Source organism: Microcaecilia unicolor, chromosome 3 (assembly GCF_901765095.1).
Source record: "Microcaecilia unicolor chromosome 3, aMicUni1.1, whole genome shotgun sequence".
Taxonomy (NCBI): domain Eukaryota; kingdom Metazoa; phylum Chordata; class Amphibia; order Gymnophiona; family Siphonopidae; genus Microcaecilia; species Microcaecilia unicolor.
This window is the reverse complement of record NC_044033.1, coordinates 296,591,392-296,604,246: the sequence shown is the minus strand read 5'-3', so window position 1 is coordinate 296,604,246 and position 12,855 is coordinate 296,591,392. Positions and strand designations below refer to the sequence as shown.

Genomic DNA, 12,855 nt, shown 5'->3' with positions numbered 1-12,855 from the left:
TTTCTGCCCTCTCAGTTCCGCAACCTGTCTCTGAGCCAGATGGCTTCTTGCAATGGTGTGCATCTACATCGGGGGTGCTTGCGTCTGCCCTGCTGCCCGTTGCCTCCCCGCTTGGCCCTCAGCCTTCGGTGCAGCATCCAATGCTGGTGTCACGTTTGGCTCCTGTGTCAACTGCCACCCAAGCCGGTACCCCTTTGATGTCGGTGGAGAAAGCTTCATCGGAGACGAGGTGGGGGCCGACTCCTTGATGCCCTTCTTTAGGACTTGGTTCCTCTAAGTTGAAGCAGGCTCAATCTCAGCCCTCCCATGTGGAGTTTGACTGACACCAATGAGGATCACTTATGGGTGTCTGAGGAGGATCCATGGTACCTATGGCATCCCCTCTGAACCCTCTCTGAACCCTCCCCTCCACCTGAAAAGAGAAAATCTCCTCCAGAGAGCATTATGTTACCTCTTTTGTGAATGAAATGTCTGAGGCCATTCCATTACCTTTGGAGGTGGAGGTCGAGCCCAGGGCCAAGATGCTCAAGGCTCTTGACTGTGAGTCTCTTCCTAGAGAGGCCGTGACTGTCCCTCTCCATGTTACTCCAGGAGGTTCTCGTTCGGAACTGGGAGTCCTCTCTGTTGGTCTCTATCCTGCCCAAGAAGATCGACACTGTGTGCTGGATCCACAGCATACATTGATTTGATAAGCCCCAGTTGCCTCCTCATTCCATGGTGGTGGAATCCGCCCTCAAAAGAGCCAGGAGTTCTTGAGACTATGCTATGGCGCCCCCAAGCAGAGAAGCTAGGACCTTGGACTTGGGAGGAAGATGTTCCAGGCCTCTATGCTCATGTCCCGCATACAATCTTACCAGCTGTGTACGAGCTTGTACTTGCAGAACTCAGTTCGCAAGTTGCTAGAGTTGGCTGACTCTCTCCCATCAGTGCAGGCTTCAGTCGCTCCACCAGTTGGCAAAGCAGCAGAAGCCGTGTCATAAGTTCTTGACCAGGGACACCTATGACACTTCTGATGTGACATCAGGATCTCTGCCCAAAGTATAGGAAGACTCTCCTGATTGCGTGTTCCTCACTTGGAACCAGCGATTCAGAAGAGATTGGCGGATGCCCCATGCCAGGGGAATAACCTTTTTGGAGAGAAGGTCGAGGAGGTTGTGGAACAAATCAAGAAACATACTGATATCATATCTTCTCTCTCCCGTCAGGTGCCCTCTTCATCCGCCTCCTCACCTAGGAGATCTTTGGGCAGGTCAAGCAGGGGTGCCTACTATTCTGAGACATAGGTACGCCATCTCCTCTCACCCACCTGCTCAGGCTCAGTCCCAGCGAGCTCATTCCCATCAACAGCATGGCCTAAGGGGCCCCCCTGCTGCTCTCCAGTCAAAGCAAGGGATGAGCTTTTGACTGGCTACAGCAGAGTATAGCAGCTGTCAGTGTCTGTCCCGGATGACTTGCCAGTCGGGGGAGACTGAAGTATTTCCATGAAAGGTGGCCCCTTTTAACCTCCGACCAGTGCCTAAACCTCGGACAAGACTGCGGAACCATGATTCTGATTGCGTCTTACTGGCCTCAGCAGATCTGGTTCCCTCTTCTTCTGGAGTTGTCCTCCAAAGAATCGTGGCGATTGGAGTGTTTTCCAACACTATCACACAGAATGAGGGATCTCTCCTGCATCCCAACCTCCAGTCTCTGGCCCTCACAGCCTGGATGTTGAGAGCCTAGAATTTGATTCCTTGGGTCTTTCAGAGGTTGTTTCCCAGGTCTTTCTGGCTTCCAAGAAAGATTCTACTAAGAGGTGGTACTCTTTTAAATGGAGGAGGTTTGCTGTCTGATGGGAGGACAGGGCCCTGGATCCCCTTTCTTGTCCTACACAGACCCTTCTTGAATACCTTCTACATCTATCCGTCTGGTCTCAAGACCATATGGGTTCACCTTAGTGCAGTTAGTGCTTATTAGCATGTAGAGGGTAAGCCTATCTCTGGACAGCCTCTAGTTGTTCACTTCTTACGAAGTTTGATTTTGTCAGAGCCCCCTATCAAACCTTCGACTCTGTCATGGGACCTCAACATTGTTCTCACCCAGCTGGTGAAGGCTCCTTTTGACCCACTGAATTCCTTCCAGCTGAAGTACTTGACCTGGAAGGTCATATTCTTGTTGGCTGAGGCACTAGTAATGGATGCACCTTGTTCTAAGTTTCATCACAGCAGAGTAGTCCTCCGCACGCACCCAAAGTTTCTGCCAAGGGTTGTCGGAGTTCCATCTGAACCAGTCGATTTTCATGCCAACAGACATTTTTTCCACATCCTCATACCCTCCCTGGCGAGAGTGCCTTTGCACACCTTGGATTGCAAGCGAGTATTGGCCTACTAGATGGAGCAGACAAAGCCACACAGACAGTCCACCCAACTTTTTGTTTCTTTTCATCCAAACAGGATGGGGGTTGCCACTGGGAAATGCACAATCTATAATTGGCTGGCAGATTGCATTTCTTTTACTTATGCCCAGGCTGGGCTGGCCCTGGAGGGTCATATCTAGGCTCACAGTGTTGGAACCATGGCTGAGTGAGTAGCCCATTTGTCTTCAGCCTTCATCGAAGAAGTTTGCAAGGCTATAACCTGGTCTTCAGTCCACACATTTTACATCTCATTACTGCCTTGAGCTGGATAGCAGAATCATCAGTCGGTTCAGGCAGACAGTACTGCACAATCTGTTTGGGGTCTAGAATCCAACTCTTTCCCTACCCCCCCCCCCCCCCCCACCCCGGTCCATTTTATTCTGTTCCAGTCTGCCCTCTCAATCTAGTTTCAGGTTAATCTGTTATGTCTTCGCCATTGCGAGGCACAATTGACCAACGTTTGTTGTTTTTGGTGAGCCTGGATGATAGGGATACCCCAATTGTGAGAATTATGGCATGCTTGTCTTCGGAGAAAGCAAAGATACTTACCTGTAGCAGGTATTCTCCGAAGACATCAGGTCTTATATTCTCATAGACCCACCCGCTTCCCCTTGGAGTTGTTTCCTTTTCTTTATTTTTATGCTGTAGAACATAAGAGTAGCCATACTGGGTCAGACCAGTGGTCCATCTAGTCCAGTATCCTGTTTTCCAAACAGTGGCCATGCCAGGTCACAAGTATTTAACTTTGGTAACCACATTCTTGCGGCGAGCGTGAAGGGTAAAAGAGCAATTCAAATAGAAATCAAAATCATACAAAATGTTAAATTTGTCATTTCAATTTACTTGATTTGAAATTATACCCAACACTGATCCACTCACAAGTTCATCATAAAATTATGAATATGAACATTATGAAAGCCTTTGAGTGTACATGCAGATTAGAATGAAACTATAGGGGATATTTCTATAAAAGTGTGCCTATATATAGGCATCCATAGGGTGTCTGATAGGCTTGTATTCAGTAAAGGAAACTAGGTGCATACTTTCCGTTATAGAATACTGTTATAGTGGGATGTATGCAATTAAGTTAGGCTATGATATGAACATAGCCTGTAGTATTCTATAACATGTGGCCCTGCCCAGAGGCCAGCCATGTGTATGCTTACCTGTAAAATACATGCTATTGCAGATATGCATATATTTACAGAATTGTGCATAGGCACATTCATGAAATGTATACGTATGCACACACAATGTATTTATATGTTAGTATTCTGAACATTTACACATGTAACTGGTTCATATAAATGTTAGTACCTGCTTTATAGAATTGCCCCCATAATCCCCTGAATTCTATATAGCGCGCCTAGAGATCCTCACCAATGATGCACAACTTGATTGACTTAATAAGCTAATGAGCTCTGATAACAAGCAATAATGAGCACTATTTGGCACTGATTAGAATTTAGGCGTATTCTGTAACAATGAGCGCTAAACTTATTAATGCGTGCAGGCAAAGGGGCATGGTTATGGGTGGAGAAATGGGTGTTTCATGGGCATTCGAAATTTACGCACCTACTTATAGAATATGGCCCAGTGCTCCTAAATCTATGCGCTGAGATTTATGCCACATTTTTGTTGCTGTAAATGGATGCACGTAGATTTAGGTACTGAAATATCAGCTAATCATATTCTAGATGTAGGCACTGATTTTAGAACATGCTTAGTCGGCACTGATTTCAGCACCGTTTATCTGTACCGTATATAGAATCTCCCCCAGTGTGTTTAAGTTCATAGGACTACTTTCTTTAATTGTTTTAATATAATGTTCATGGACAGGCATGCATTTGTGTTTTCCATTCCTTCTTGCATTTTATTCTGAGTTTGACAGTTTTTTTCCTTAATTGGCTTTGTTTCTACTGGGCTGTAGCTCTAGCGGCTTTTCCCACTTTTTCTGTTCCTCATGTCCCTTGTCTAGCCCCATCCATTATGTTAACAATCCTAGGTCATCCAGAATTCAGGTTCTCCAAGGGCAGGAAATATGATGCTTCTGTGTGCACTTTCTCCCCTCCAGGCTATGACTCCAGAAGCAGCCGGCGAACATTTGGCAGTGGATTTCGTCGAGACTACGATGACAAACGGGATGATTACCGAGGTGGTGGTGACCGCTATGGTGACCGCTATGATGACCGAGAGAGGCGCTATGATGACCGAGACAGGCGGGATGACCGATCGGATAGGTGGAATGAATATTCCAGGGATGATAGGCGTGATGAGAGAGGTAACCAAAGCATAATTTGTCTAGGCTGAGCTTAGAACATTAAGGGCACTTTTTCATGAAGTTGATAGGAAGTTTGGTTTCGGGTTTGTTTTGTTTTTTTTAATGTCATGTCACCTCCTGATTAAGGGTAACTGAACCCAATATTGGGGTGCTCAGACTAAATAAAATACATATATTTGATTGCTTCAGAACATGTCTTATTGATCTTTTTTTTTTAATTAGAGTGCATGTCATTCCCTTGCTTGTTTTAGGCAGCCTGTTTACACTAAACAGAAAACAAGATCAAAAAGTTAATATTTTTACCTGAAAATCAATATGATATAATGGAGAGGTAAAACATATAAAATGTAAGCTTGAGATGTTTGGAAACCAGCATTAAACGGTGTAGATGCCTAATGCAACATTTATGTATCTTCAGTACAGTTTACTTAGCTGTCAGAACAGATTTGCTTCAGATGCACTTACTTGAAATGAAAACCCAGAGATCAGATAGTGGTTGGTCAAAACTTAAGCCTTGTTTGGAAAAATGGTAATTCTGGCAATTACTGGGAGATTCGTCAGTCTTTATCAGTGGCTGTCAACTCGGTTGTTGGGGTACACCCAGTCAGCAAGTTTTCTGGTTGTCCATAATCCCCTAGATTCTGTATAGTGTGACTTGAGTTGCACGCGCAACTCAGGTCATATTCTCATTAGCACACGCAACTTATTTTAACATGCCAATAATTTCCATTTAACAAACAATTATTGACACTAATTGGCATTAATTAGAATTTACATGCACAACTTTCTAAGTGTATTCTGTAAAGTGATGCAAATAAATTCTAAGACTGAGATTGGAAAAGGGATGTGGAATGGGCAGATCATGGGCGTTTCTTAAAAACTATGAGCTCTAATACAGAATATACCTGCTCCGTGCCTAACTTAGGCATAGTCATTTACATATGGGAACTGTTCTATAAACACGCCTAACTTTAGGTGTAGTTTATAAAATAACCTAGGTGTGATTTTTAAGGTTGGCTGGGTGTGCCTACTTGTCTGGGGTCAGACAGGCTGGTCTGTATTATGTATATCTCTGCCAGACTAGAGTCTGTAACATAGTAAGAATGGGAAAGACTTAAAAACAGATATTGAGGGGAAACATTACTGGCTTATCCTGCCCTTCCTTGTCGCCTACCAGCAGGTGGAGATAGAGATAAACAAGCTAAAGGCAGTGATGCCAGACGGCCAGCCCCTTCCTCAGTTAGTATGTCCAGCAGGCGGTGGACGGCTTTTCTCCAGCTCCTGGGCCGGTGGCGGACTGGAGGTGTCCCCTTTGGCAGCATACTCAGCTGCTGGGGCCCTGCTGCACCTCAAATTCCCTCTGAACAGGGTTTTGCTGTTCTTTTCCTTCCCTGTTTGTTTCTGCCTCCTCACTACAAAAAAAAAAAAAAAAAGAGCCATAAGATTTATTGGGGGGAAAAAAAGAGAGAAACAGAGGGGGGGGGGGGGGGGAGTGTGTTTATTCTGAGAGCAGGATTCTGTTCCTGCCGTCTGAGTCCTGCTTTCTGTTGCCTGCTTGTCTGAGCCTGCCTGGGATTGCAGTTGGAAAATTTTTTTCTTGGACTCAGCTGACAGATCCCGCGCTTTCCTGGTCCGGGGTAAGTGCTGCAGGGTTCCGTTTCTTGGGCGGGAAATGGCAGCTGAGGCTGTAAAACGGTGTTCCCGATGCAGGAAATGACGTTCGGCAGCAGGCCTTTGTAGCGCGGGGTGCGCTGATTTGGAGGGACTTGACGGAATGGTCCCCACCCCCCCGAGAGCGTGCTTTCCCGCCTGGAGCCTGGTGATTCGAGCACCATTTAGTGATCGGCTGCGGAGCCAGCTCCGGTAGCAGTTGTAGGCAAAGTTTTTTTCTCCGCTGGTAGGGGAATCGGGGGGGAGGGGGGGGGCATCGGCCACTGTTGACCGTGGTGCAGGGGCTATGGCTGCGGGCTCCTCCGTTTCAGGGGTTTTGCCTGAATTTATTTTGCTCCTACATCGGGCGTTTTACATAGTAACATAGTAGATGACGGCAGATAAAGACCTGCATGGTCCATCCAGTCTGTCCCTGACAAACTCATATGTGTATACCTTACCTTGAATTTGTACCTGTCCTTTTCAGGGCACAGACCATATAAGTCTGCCCAGCAGTATTTCCCGCCTCCCAACCACCAGTCCCGCCTCCATCACCGGCTTTGGTACAGACCGTATAAGTCTGCCCTCCCCTATCCTCGCTTCCCAACCACCACCCCCTCTTCCCCCCAACTGCTCCGCCACCCAATTTCAGCTAAGCTTCTGAGAATCCATTCCTTCTGCACAGGATTCCTCTATGCATATCCCACGCATGTTTGAACTCCGTTACCGTTTTCATCTCCACCACCGCCCGCGGGAGGGCATTCAAAGCGTCCACCACCCTCTCCGTGAAAAAGTACTTCCTGACATCTTTCCTGAGTCTGCCCCCCTTCAATCTCATTTCATGTCCTCTCGTTCTACCGCCTTCCCATCTCCGGAAAAGATTAGTTTGCGGATTAATACCTTTCAAATATTTGAACGTCTGTATCATATCACCCCTGTTCCTCCTTTCCTCCAGGGTGTACATGTTCAGGTCAGCAAGCCTCTCTTCCTTAGCATCCCTCCGGACCGGCCCAGGATTGGACTGATGGGTTGTGCTCGCCTTCCAGCAGGTTGGAGACTGAGAAAAAAACTCTGACTCTAGCGAGCCAATAGGAGCCCTGGTCACGTGACCCTAGCCCCAGTATTTTCTCAGTCTCCCAGCAGGTAGGAAATGAGCCCATTAGTCTCTCTTTATTTTCTGACTTGTCTGAATTTTTTGTCTAGTTGGTACTTTATTCTGTACTTATTCTGTACTTTATTCTGTGCCACAGGAATACTTTGGAGGCTTGTTAGAATTTCAGTTTTGCCTCAGGGGTGTTATACTCGGGTGTCCCGGGTCCCTCCCCCTTTTCCTCCCCACCTCCCTGCTAACGAGTACAAATTTTCAGGGAAGGGCCCCCTTTTGACAAGCAAAAGGGTGTTGCCTTTGGGAGAGGCAGCCAGGTTTCAAATATTGAAAAAAAAAAAAAAGAGAGAAAGCTAAGCAGAAGCAGTGCTTCCCCATAGACCTAACGAGCAGACAGCTCCGTTTAGTGTTTATTATTCTGTCTGTGTGCATGTTAGCAGCTCCTTAAAAAAAAAACAAAAAAAAAAACGCTGAGAACTTTTCTGGTTCTCCTATGGTTGAGTTTCGCGGGTGTGTAGTTTGCTAAGCGCTATTTTTATATTCGGAGCGTCTTTTGCTTTAAAAGAATTTAGGTGCCAACCAGCTCGTTGTGTGCACGCGCGTTCCCGCGATGTCGGCAAAGCTTAAGCGGTGCGCTGTATGTCAGCGTCGGGGGGGTTGGTTCCTCCGGCGCTTGCAAATTTTGTACGGCGGCATTTGGAGCGTCGGGCTCTACGGTTCCTTCTGCTTCGGGGATTCAGTCTTCGGCTCCCGTTCCTTCGCCGTACGCGCGCCGCCGCCATGTCAGAGATGTTGAAACTATGTGCTGTCCGCCAGTGTCAGGGGGTTTTCTTCCGGCTCCTGTAAGTACTGTACCACTCTGGCGGGTGCGTCGAGCCCTTCTTTGCTTCTTTGCTTTCGTTGTCGGCAGTTTCGTTGTCGGTTCACAGTTTATCGCCGTCGATGCCGGTGTCAGTAAGTTCTGAGGGGTCAGGCGCTCCCGCGATTTTGGCGCGAATGGCAGCCATTTTGAATCTTGCTCCATCTTCGCCATCGCGTGCACAGACTTTGGACATCAATATCTCCAATCCGGATTCTGGTATTTTGGGAGCTCTGGTGCAATCTGGGCCTACTCAGGCAGGGGGTTTTCCTCCTGAGTTTGTGCTCCAGATGTACCAGGCCTTTTTGATGCAACAGCTGGGGCAGAGAATTCTGTCAAGCCTGCTCTTCCACCCCCAAAAAGATTTAGGGAAGGTGATTTGTCTGGAGATTTTTATGGCGATCAGGAGAGGTCCTATTTAGTACAGCAGGAAGAGCTTGCAGAAGATTGCTGGGATGGTCTCTCCTCTGCAGATTCAACTTAAGCGCCATAGTAGCTCCAAACATGTTTATTCACCTATTCTCAGGGCATAGGTTAAAGCATTTTTGTGCTTGCTTAAAGAATTGTTATACAAAATATTACTTTTCCATCAAGCCATATACTTTGCATGGCTTTACATGCAGCGGTTTTTATACAAGAAATGCTTTCTTTTGGCAGGAAAGCCCTGTGTAAATTGTCATGGCTCTTTAAGCCTATCATGCTGTATGTTTTCTTTGTACACTGGGACGCAGCTGTTACAAGCATGTTTTTTCTGTTGGAACTTCACAGGTCCATGTCCTCCGAAGTAGTAAAGAGAGTCATTTTAGAATAATGCAGTTTGTTTTTCTTCTCAATGCATCTTAACAAAAGCTCACATTTCCCTTCTCCTCCTCCTTCCCCAGTTTTATTATTTTACTGGACATTCCCACAGGAAAGTTTTAGGAACAGTAGGGAGAGTAGCACTGCTACTTTCAACAGCTATTTACAACGTCTTAACGGTAATACTAGTCTTCTATTTTTACATGTTCATAGCTCTTAAAATACAAAGAAAATACAGAAATGGTGCAAACCAATTGAACATAGTTTTTGGGCAATTCACTGGCTGTGCACAATGCTTCATTTGTTGGCACATTTCCAACTTTACTTCAAGTTGAAGCCATCTTTTGTTCCCCTCTCCTTCTCAGAGTGTCAAGATGCTCATAATTCTGTTTATTCAAACAGCAAAAGTATCCTTGGTTCTGGTATAGGCAGTTGAGGGAAGTTCTGTACTAGTTTTCAGATTGAAATACTCAGAGGGATTTTGTTGAGCAGTATAACGACAACTTATTGTAGTCTAGGCTACCACCTTCTAAATCTATGAAAATTAAAAGCAGTCTTCTGGTACAATTTTGCACATCTCTTCAACTCTGCATGCTGCCCGAGTAAAAAAAAAAAAATGTACTCTGGTTCAAGACTTTCTAGTCAGCTGCATTGTACTTTAGCCTACTTATTTCCAGGCAAGAATGATCCACAAGACTAGTAAACCTGTAGCACTTATAAGTGTTCTATTTAAAAAAAAAAAAAAAAAAAAAAAATGTTACTTCTACTATATTAAGTGTACGCATTGTGGATCATCATACTTTTGGTTTTCACTGACCTCCCTACTGCAAGTACAACTTTTCAGGGCAGTACGCACAGCGCAAGACGGTTAATGGAATGTAAGTGCTATGAGATCAGTAAGAGGAGTGTGCCCGTCCCTTATGGAACCCTCACATTTAACCAATTTTGAAGCCGGTTTTCCACACAGATGTGCAGGTTAAAGCTTAGCTTGTTAAATCTCAGCTCTAAAAAAAAAAAAAAAAAAAAAAAAAAATTTCATATTTGAAATCTTGTAAACAAATAGCAACTCATTATTTCTCTATTACGTGGGATAATTGTAAGAGGTACCCAGGGGGAAGGGGGTTCACTATATTGAGCTCCAGCATATCTCTGGTTGGACTGACGATTTATCAGTGAATGGCACCCAGTGGCTTGGTGGCCTGGGAAGAGCACTAGGGGAAGATTAGACTACTAATTTCACAATGGATAGGACCTTGTTACAAGACAATATCAATTTGGTTTTGGGAAGGGACAAGTATTCTTTCCCCCATTTTGCATGGTCTGCCAGGCAACTGCAGATTGACTATATCCATGTCCTCTTTCTTTCTTCAAGTGCATCTTCTTTATTGGCGTAGTATCCTGCTCTTTTGCCTTTCTGCCGGTTATAAGGCTGGTAGTGCTTGACAGCGCCTCAGCAGTAGCCTATATCAATCGGCAGAGGGTGACAGGGTGCCGGTAAGAGGCGGAGTGTTTCCTGGTATGGGCAGAAGCTCTTCTCACTGCCATATCAGCCTTGCATGTAGCAGGAGTTGACCAATATTCAAGCGGACTTTCCCAGTCGTCGCACGCTCGATTCAGGCGAATGCACTCTCAGCAATCGAGGTGTTTTTAGTTGCTAGTACGTCATTGGGGCACTCCAGTTTTCCATCTGTTTGCTTACAGACTCAACTCAAAGTTCCTCCGAATTTCTTTACGCGCTTCCTCCGTAGCCTCTATTAGGTCGTTTCCTTCAAACGATAGAGGAACATGGGAAGCCAGTAATTCTGGTGTTGCCAGATTGGCCTTCACGCTCTTGATACGTGAATCTGCAGCGGCTGAAGGGGATGTCTTCTCTTCGACTTCCGCTATGCAAGTCCTTGCTGATTCAAGGGCTGGCTTTCCCCGGCTCGATTTGGTCTTACGACTTGTTTATCGAACGAGCCCGTTTAGATCATAGGGGTTTTTCTTTTTTATTTCCACCGTGCTTCGGTCTCATCGTCGCTCCACCTCTCTCAACTATTTTCGCACCTGGAGAATTTTTGAGACTTGCTGTGCAGATGCTGGGATTGCTCCTTTTCGAGTTTCCATGGCTCAGATGTTTTTCTGCAGCGAGGATTTGAGGAACGACTGTCTCTTTCTTCCCTTAACATGCAGGCGGCAGCTCTGTCCGGTTTCATAGGTCGGATTTGGGGTAAGTCGGTGGTAGTCTTCCCGAAGTCGCCCATTTCCCATTTCTTAAAAGGAGTTAGCCTTCGGCCACCGGTCAGATTGATCTTTCCATGATGGGACCTTAATCTGGTGTTTTCGGCTCTCTCGGGGCCTCCGTTTGCATCATGGCAAACTTGTTTTTTGAAGGACTTAACCCTAAAGGCAGTGGGGTTTTTTGGTGTCTATTGCGTCCACGAGGAGAGTTTCGGAGTTGCAAGTTTTTTCTGCAGGTCTCCATTTCTACAGTTTGCTAAAGAGCGAGTGGTCCTTCTCTCTCTCTCTCTCTCTGTTTCATCTGTCACAGTCGGGTTTCTTCCTGTTCTGGGATTGGTCTCAGGAAATCGGGACTGACCCTACTCCACATTTCGCCCATTAGATTGGAAGCTCCTTGGAGCAGGGACTGTCCTTTTTTCTTAATCGGTACAGCACTGCGTAACCCTAGTAGCGCTCTAGAAATGTTAAGTAGTAGTAGTAGTACACACAAGCAGTACACATTGCTTGCTTTGCATGGTAAGAGAGTGCTTAAACGATATCTCGCAGTCACTGAGGTTGTTCGCCGCTCGGATTGTCTTTTGCTTGTGGCTGGTCACCATAAGAGTTTTTTTCGGTTTCTAAGCCTACGTTATCTAGGGAGGTTTAAAGAGATGGTACCTTCAGCCTACCTCTCGGCAGGCAAGGCAGTCCCGGAGGCTAGTAATGCTCATTCCACTACAGCACAGGCAGCGTCATCCACGGCGTATTCCTTGATGCCTCCTGCAGAGATTTATAAGGCGGCGACTTGGTCCTCTTTCCATTCTTTTCCTATACATTACAGAATTGATGTTCATTGTTGGCAGGAGACGGTCTTTGCATCACGGGTACTCACTGCGGCCTTGCTGGGGTCCCACCCGTAGGACTACTGCTTTGTTACGTCCCATCAGTCCAATCCTGGGCCGGTCCGGAGGGATGCTAAGGAAGGAGAAATTAGACCTTACCTGCTAATTTGCTTTCCTTTAATCCCTCCGGACCGGCCCAGGCCCCTCCCTGTTTCAGTTTTCTGTCTGGGTTTGCATGGTCTATTTATTTGTTTGCAGAGCTGTTTTTTGATAGTTACTTAGACAAATATAAAAAAAAAAAAAGAATCATTGATCTTCTGTTATGGCCATACCGCTGCTCTGGTAAGGGTTCGTGGTGAGCCATTACAGTGAGGCCATACCGCTGCTCTGGTAAGGGTACGTGGTGAGCCATTACAGTGAGGCCATACCGCTGCTCTGGTGAGGGTAGTCGGTGAGCCATTAAGATAAGGCCATACCGCTGCCCTGGTAAGGGTACGTGGTGAGCCATTACAATGAGGCCATACCGCTGCCCTGGTAAGGGTACGTGGTGAGCCATTACAATGAGGCCATACCGCTGCTCTGGTGAGAGTTGTCGGTGAGCCTTTATTAGAGCACGTTTTCAATAGTGCTCCCTGGTTGCTGGAATTCCTTGAGGCACAGAATGTATTGTTGTTCTTCTTTCTGCTTTGTTATTCAAATACTGAGGCTAGGGTCACGTGACCAGGG

The 12,855-nt window shown here is 46.2% G+C and overlaps 1 protein-coding gene across 2 annotated transcripts in view; it reads left to right on the top strand.

The window, feature by feature from the left end:
* EIF4B (eukaryotic translation initiation factor 4B) overlaps positions 1-12,855 on the top strand; it is a 296,204-nt gene that overhangs the window by 179,026 nt on the left and 104,323 nt on the right. For both annotated transcript variants that reach the window (XM_030198197.1, XM_030198198.1), the window contains exon 8: positions 4,470-4,676. In XM_030198197.1, the coding sequence (XP_030054057.1) occupies positions 4,470-4,676 (207 nt within the window). The remainder of the gene's footprint in view (positions 1-4,469; positions 4,677-12,855) is intronic.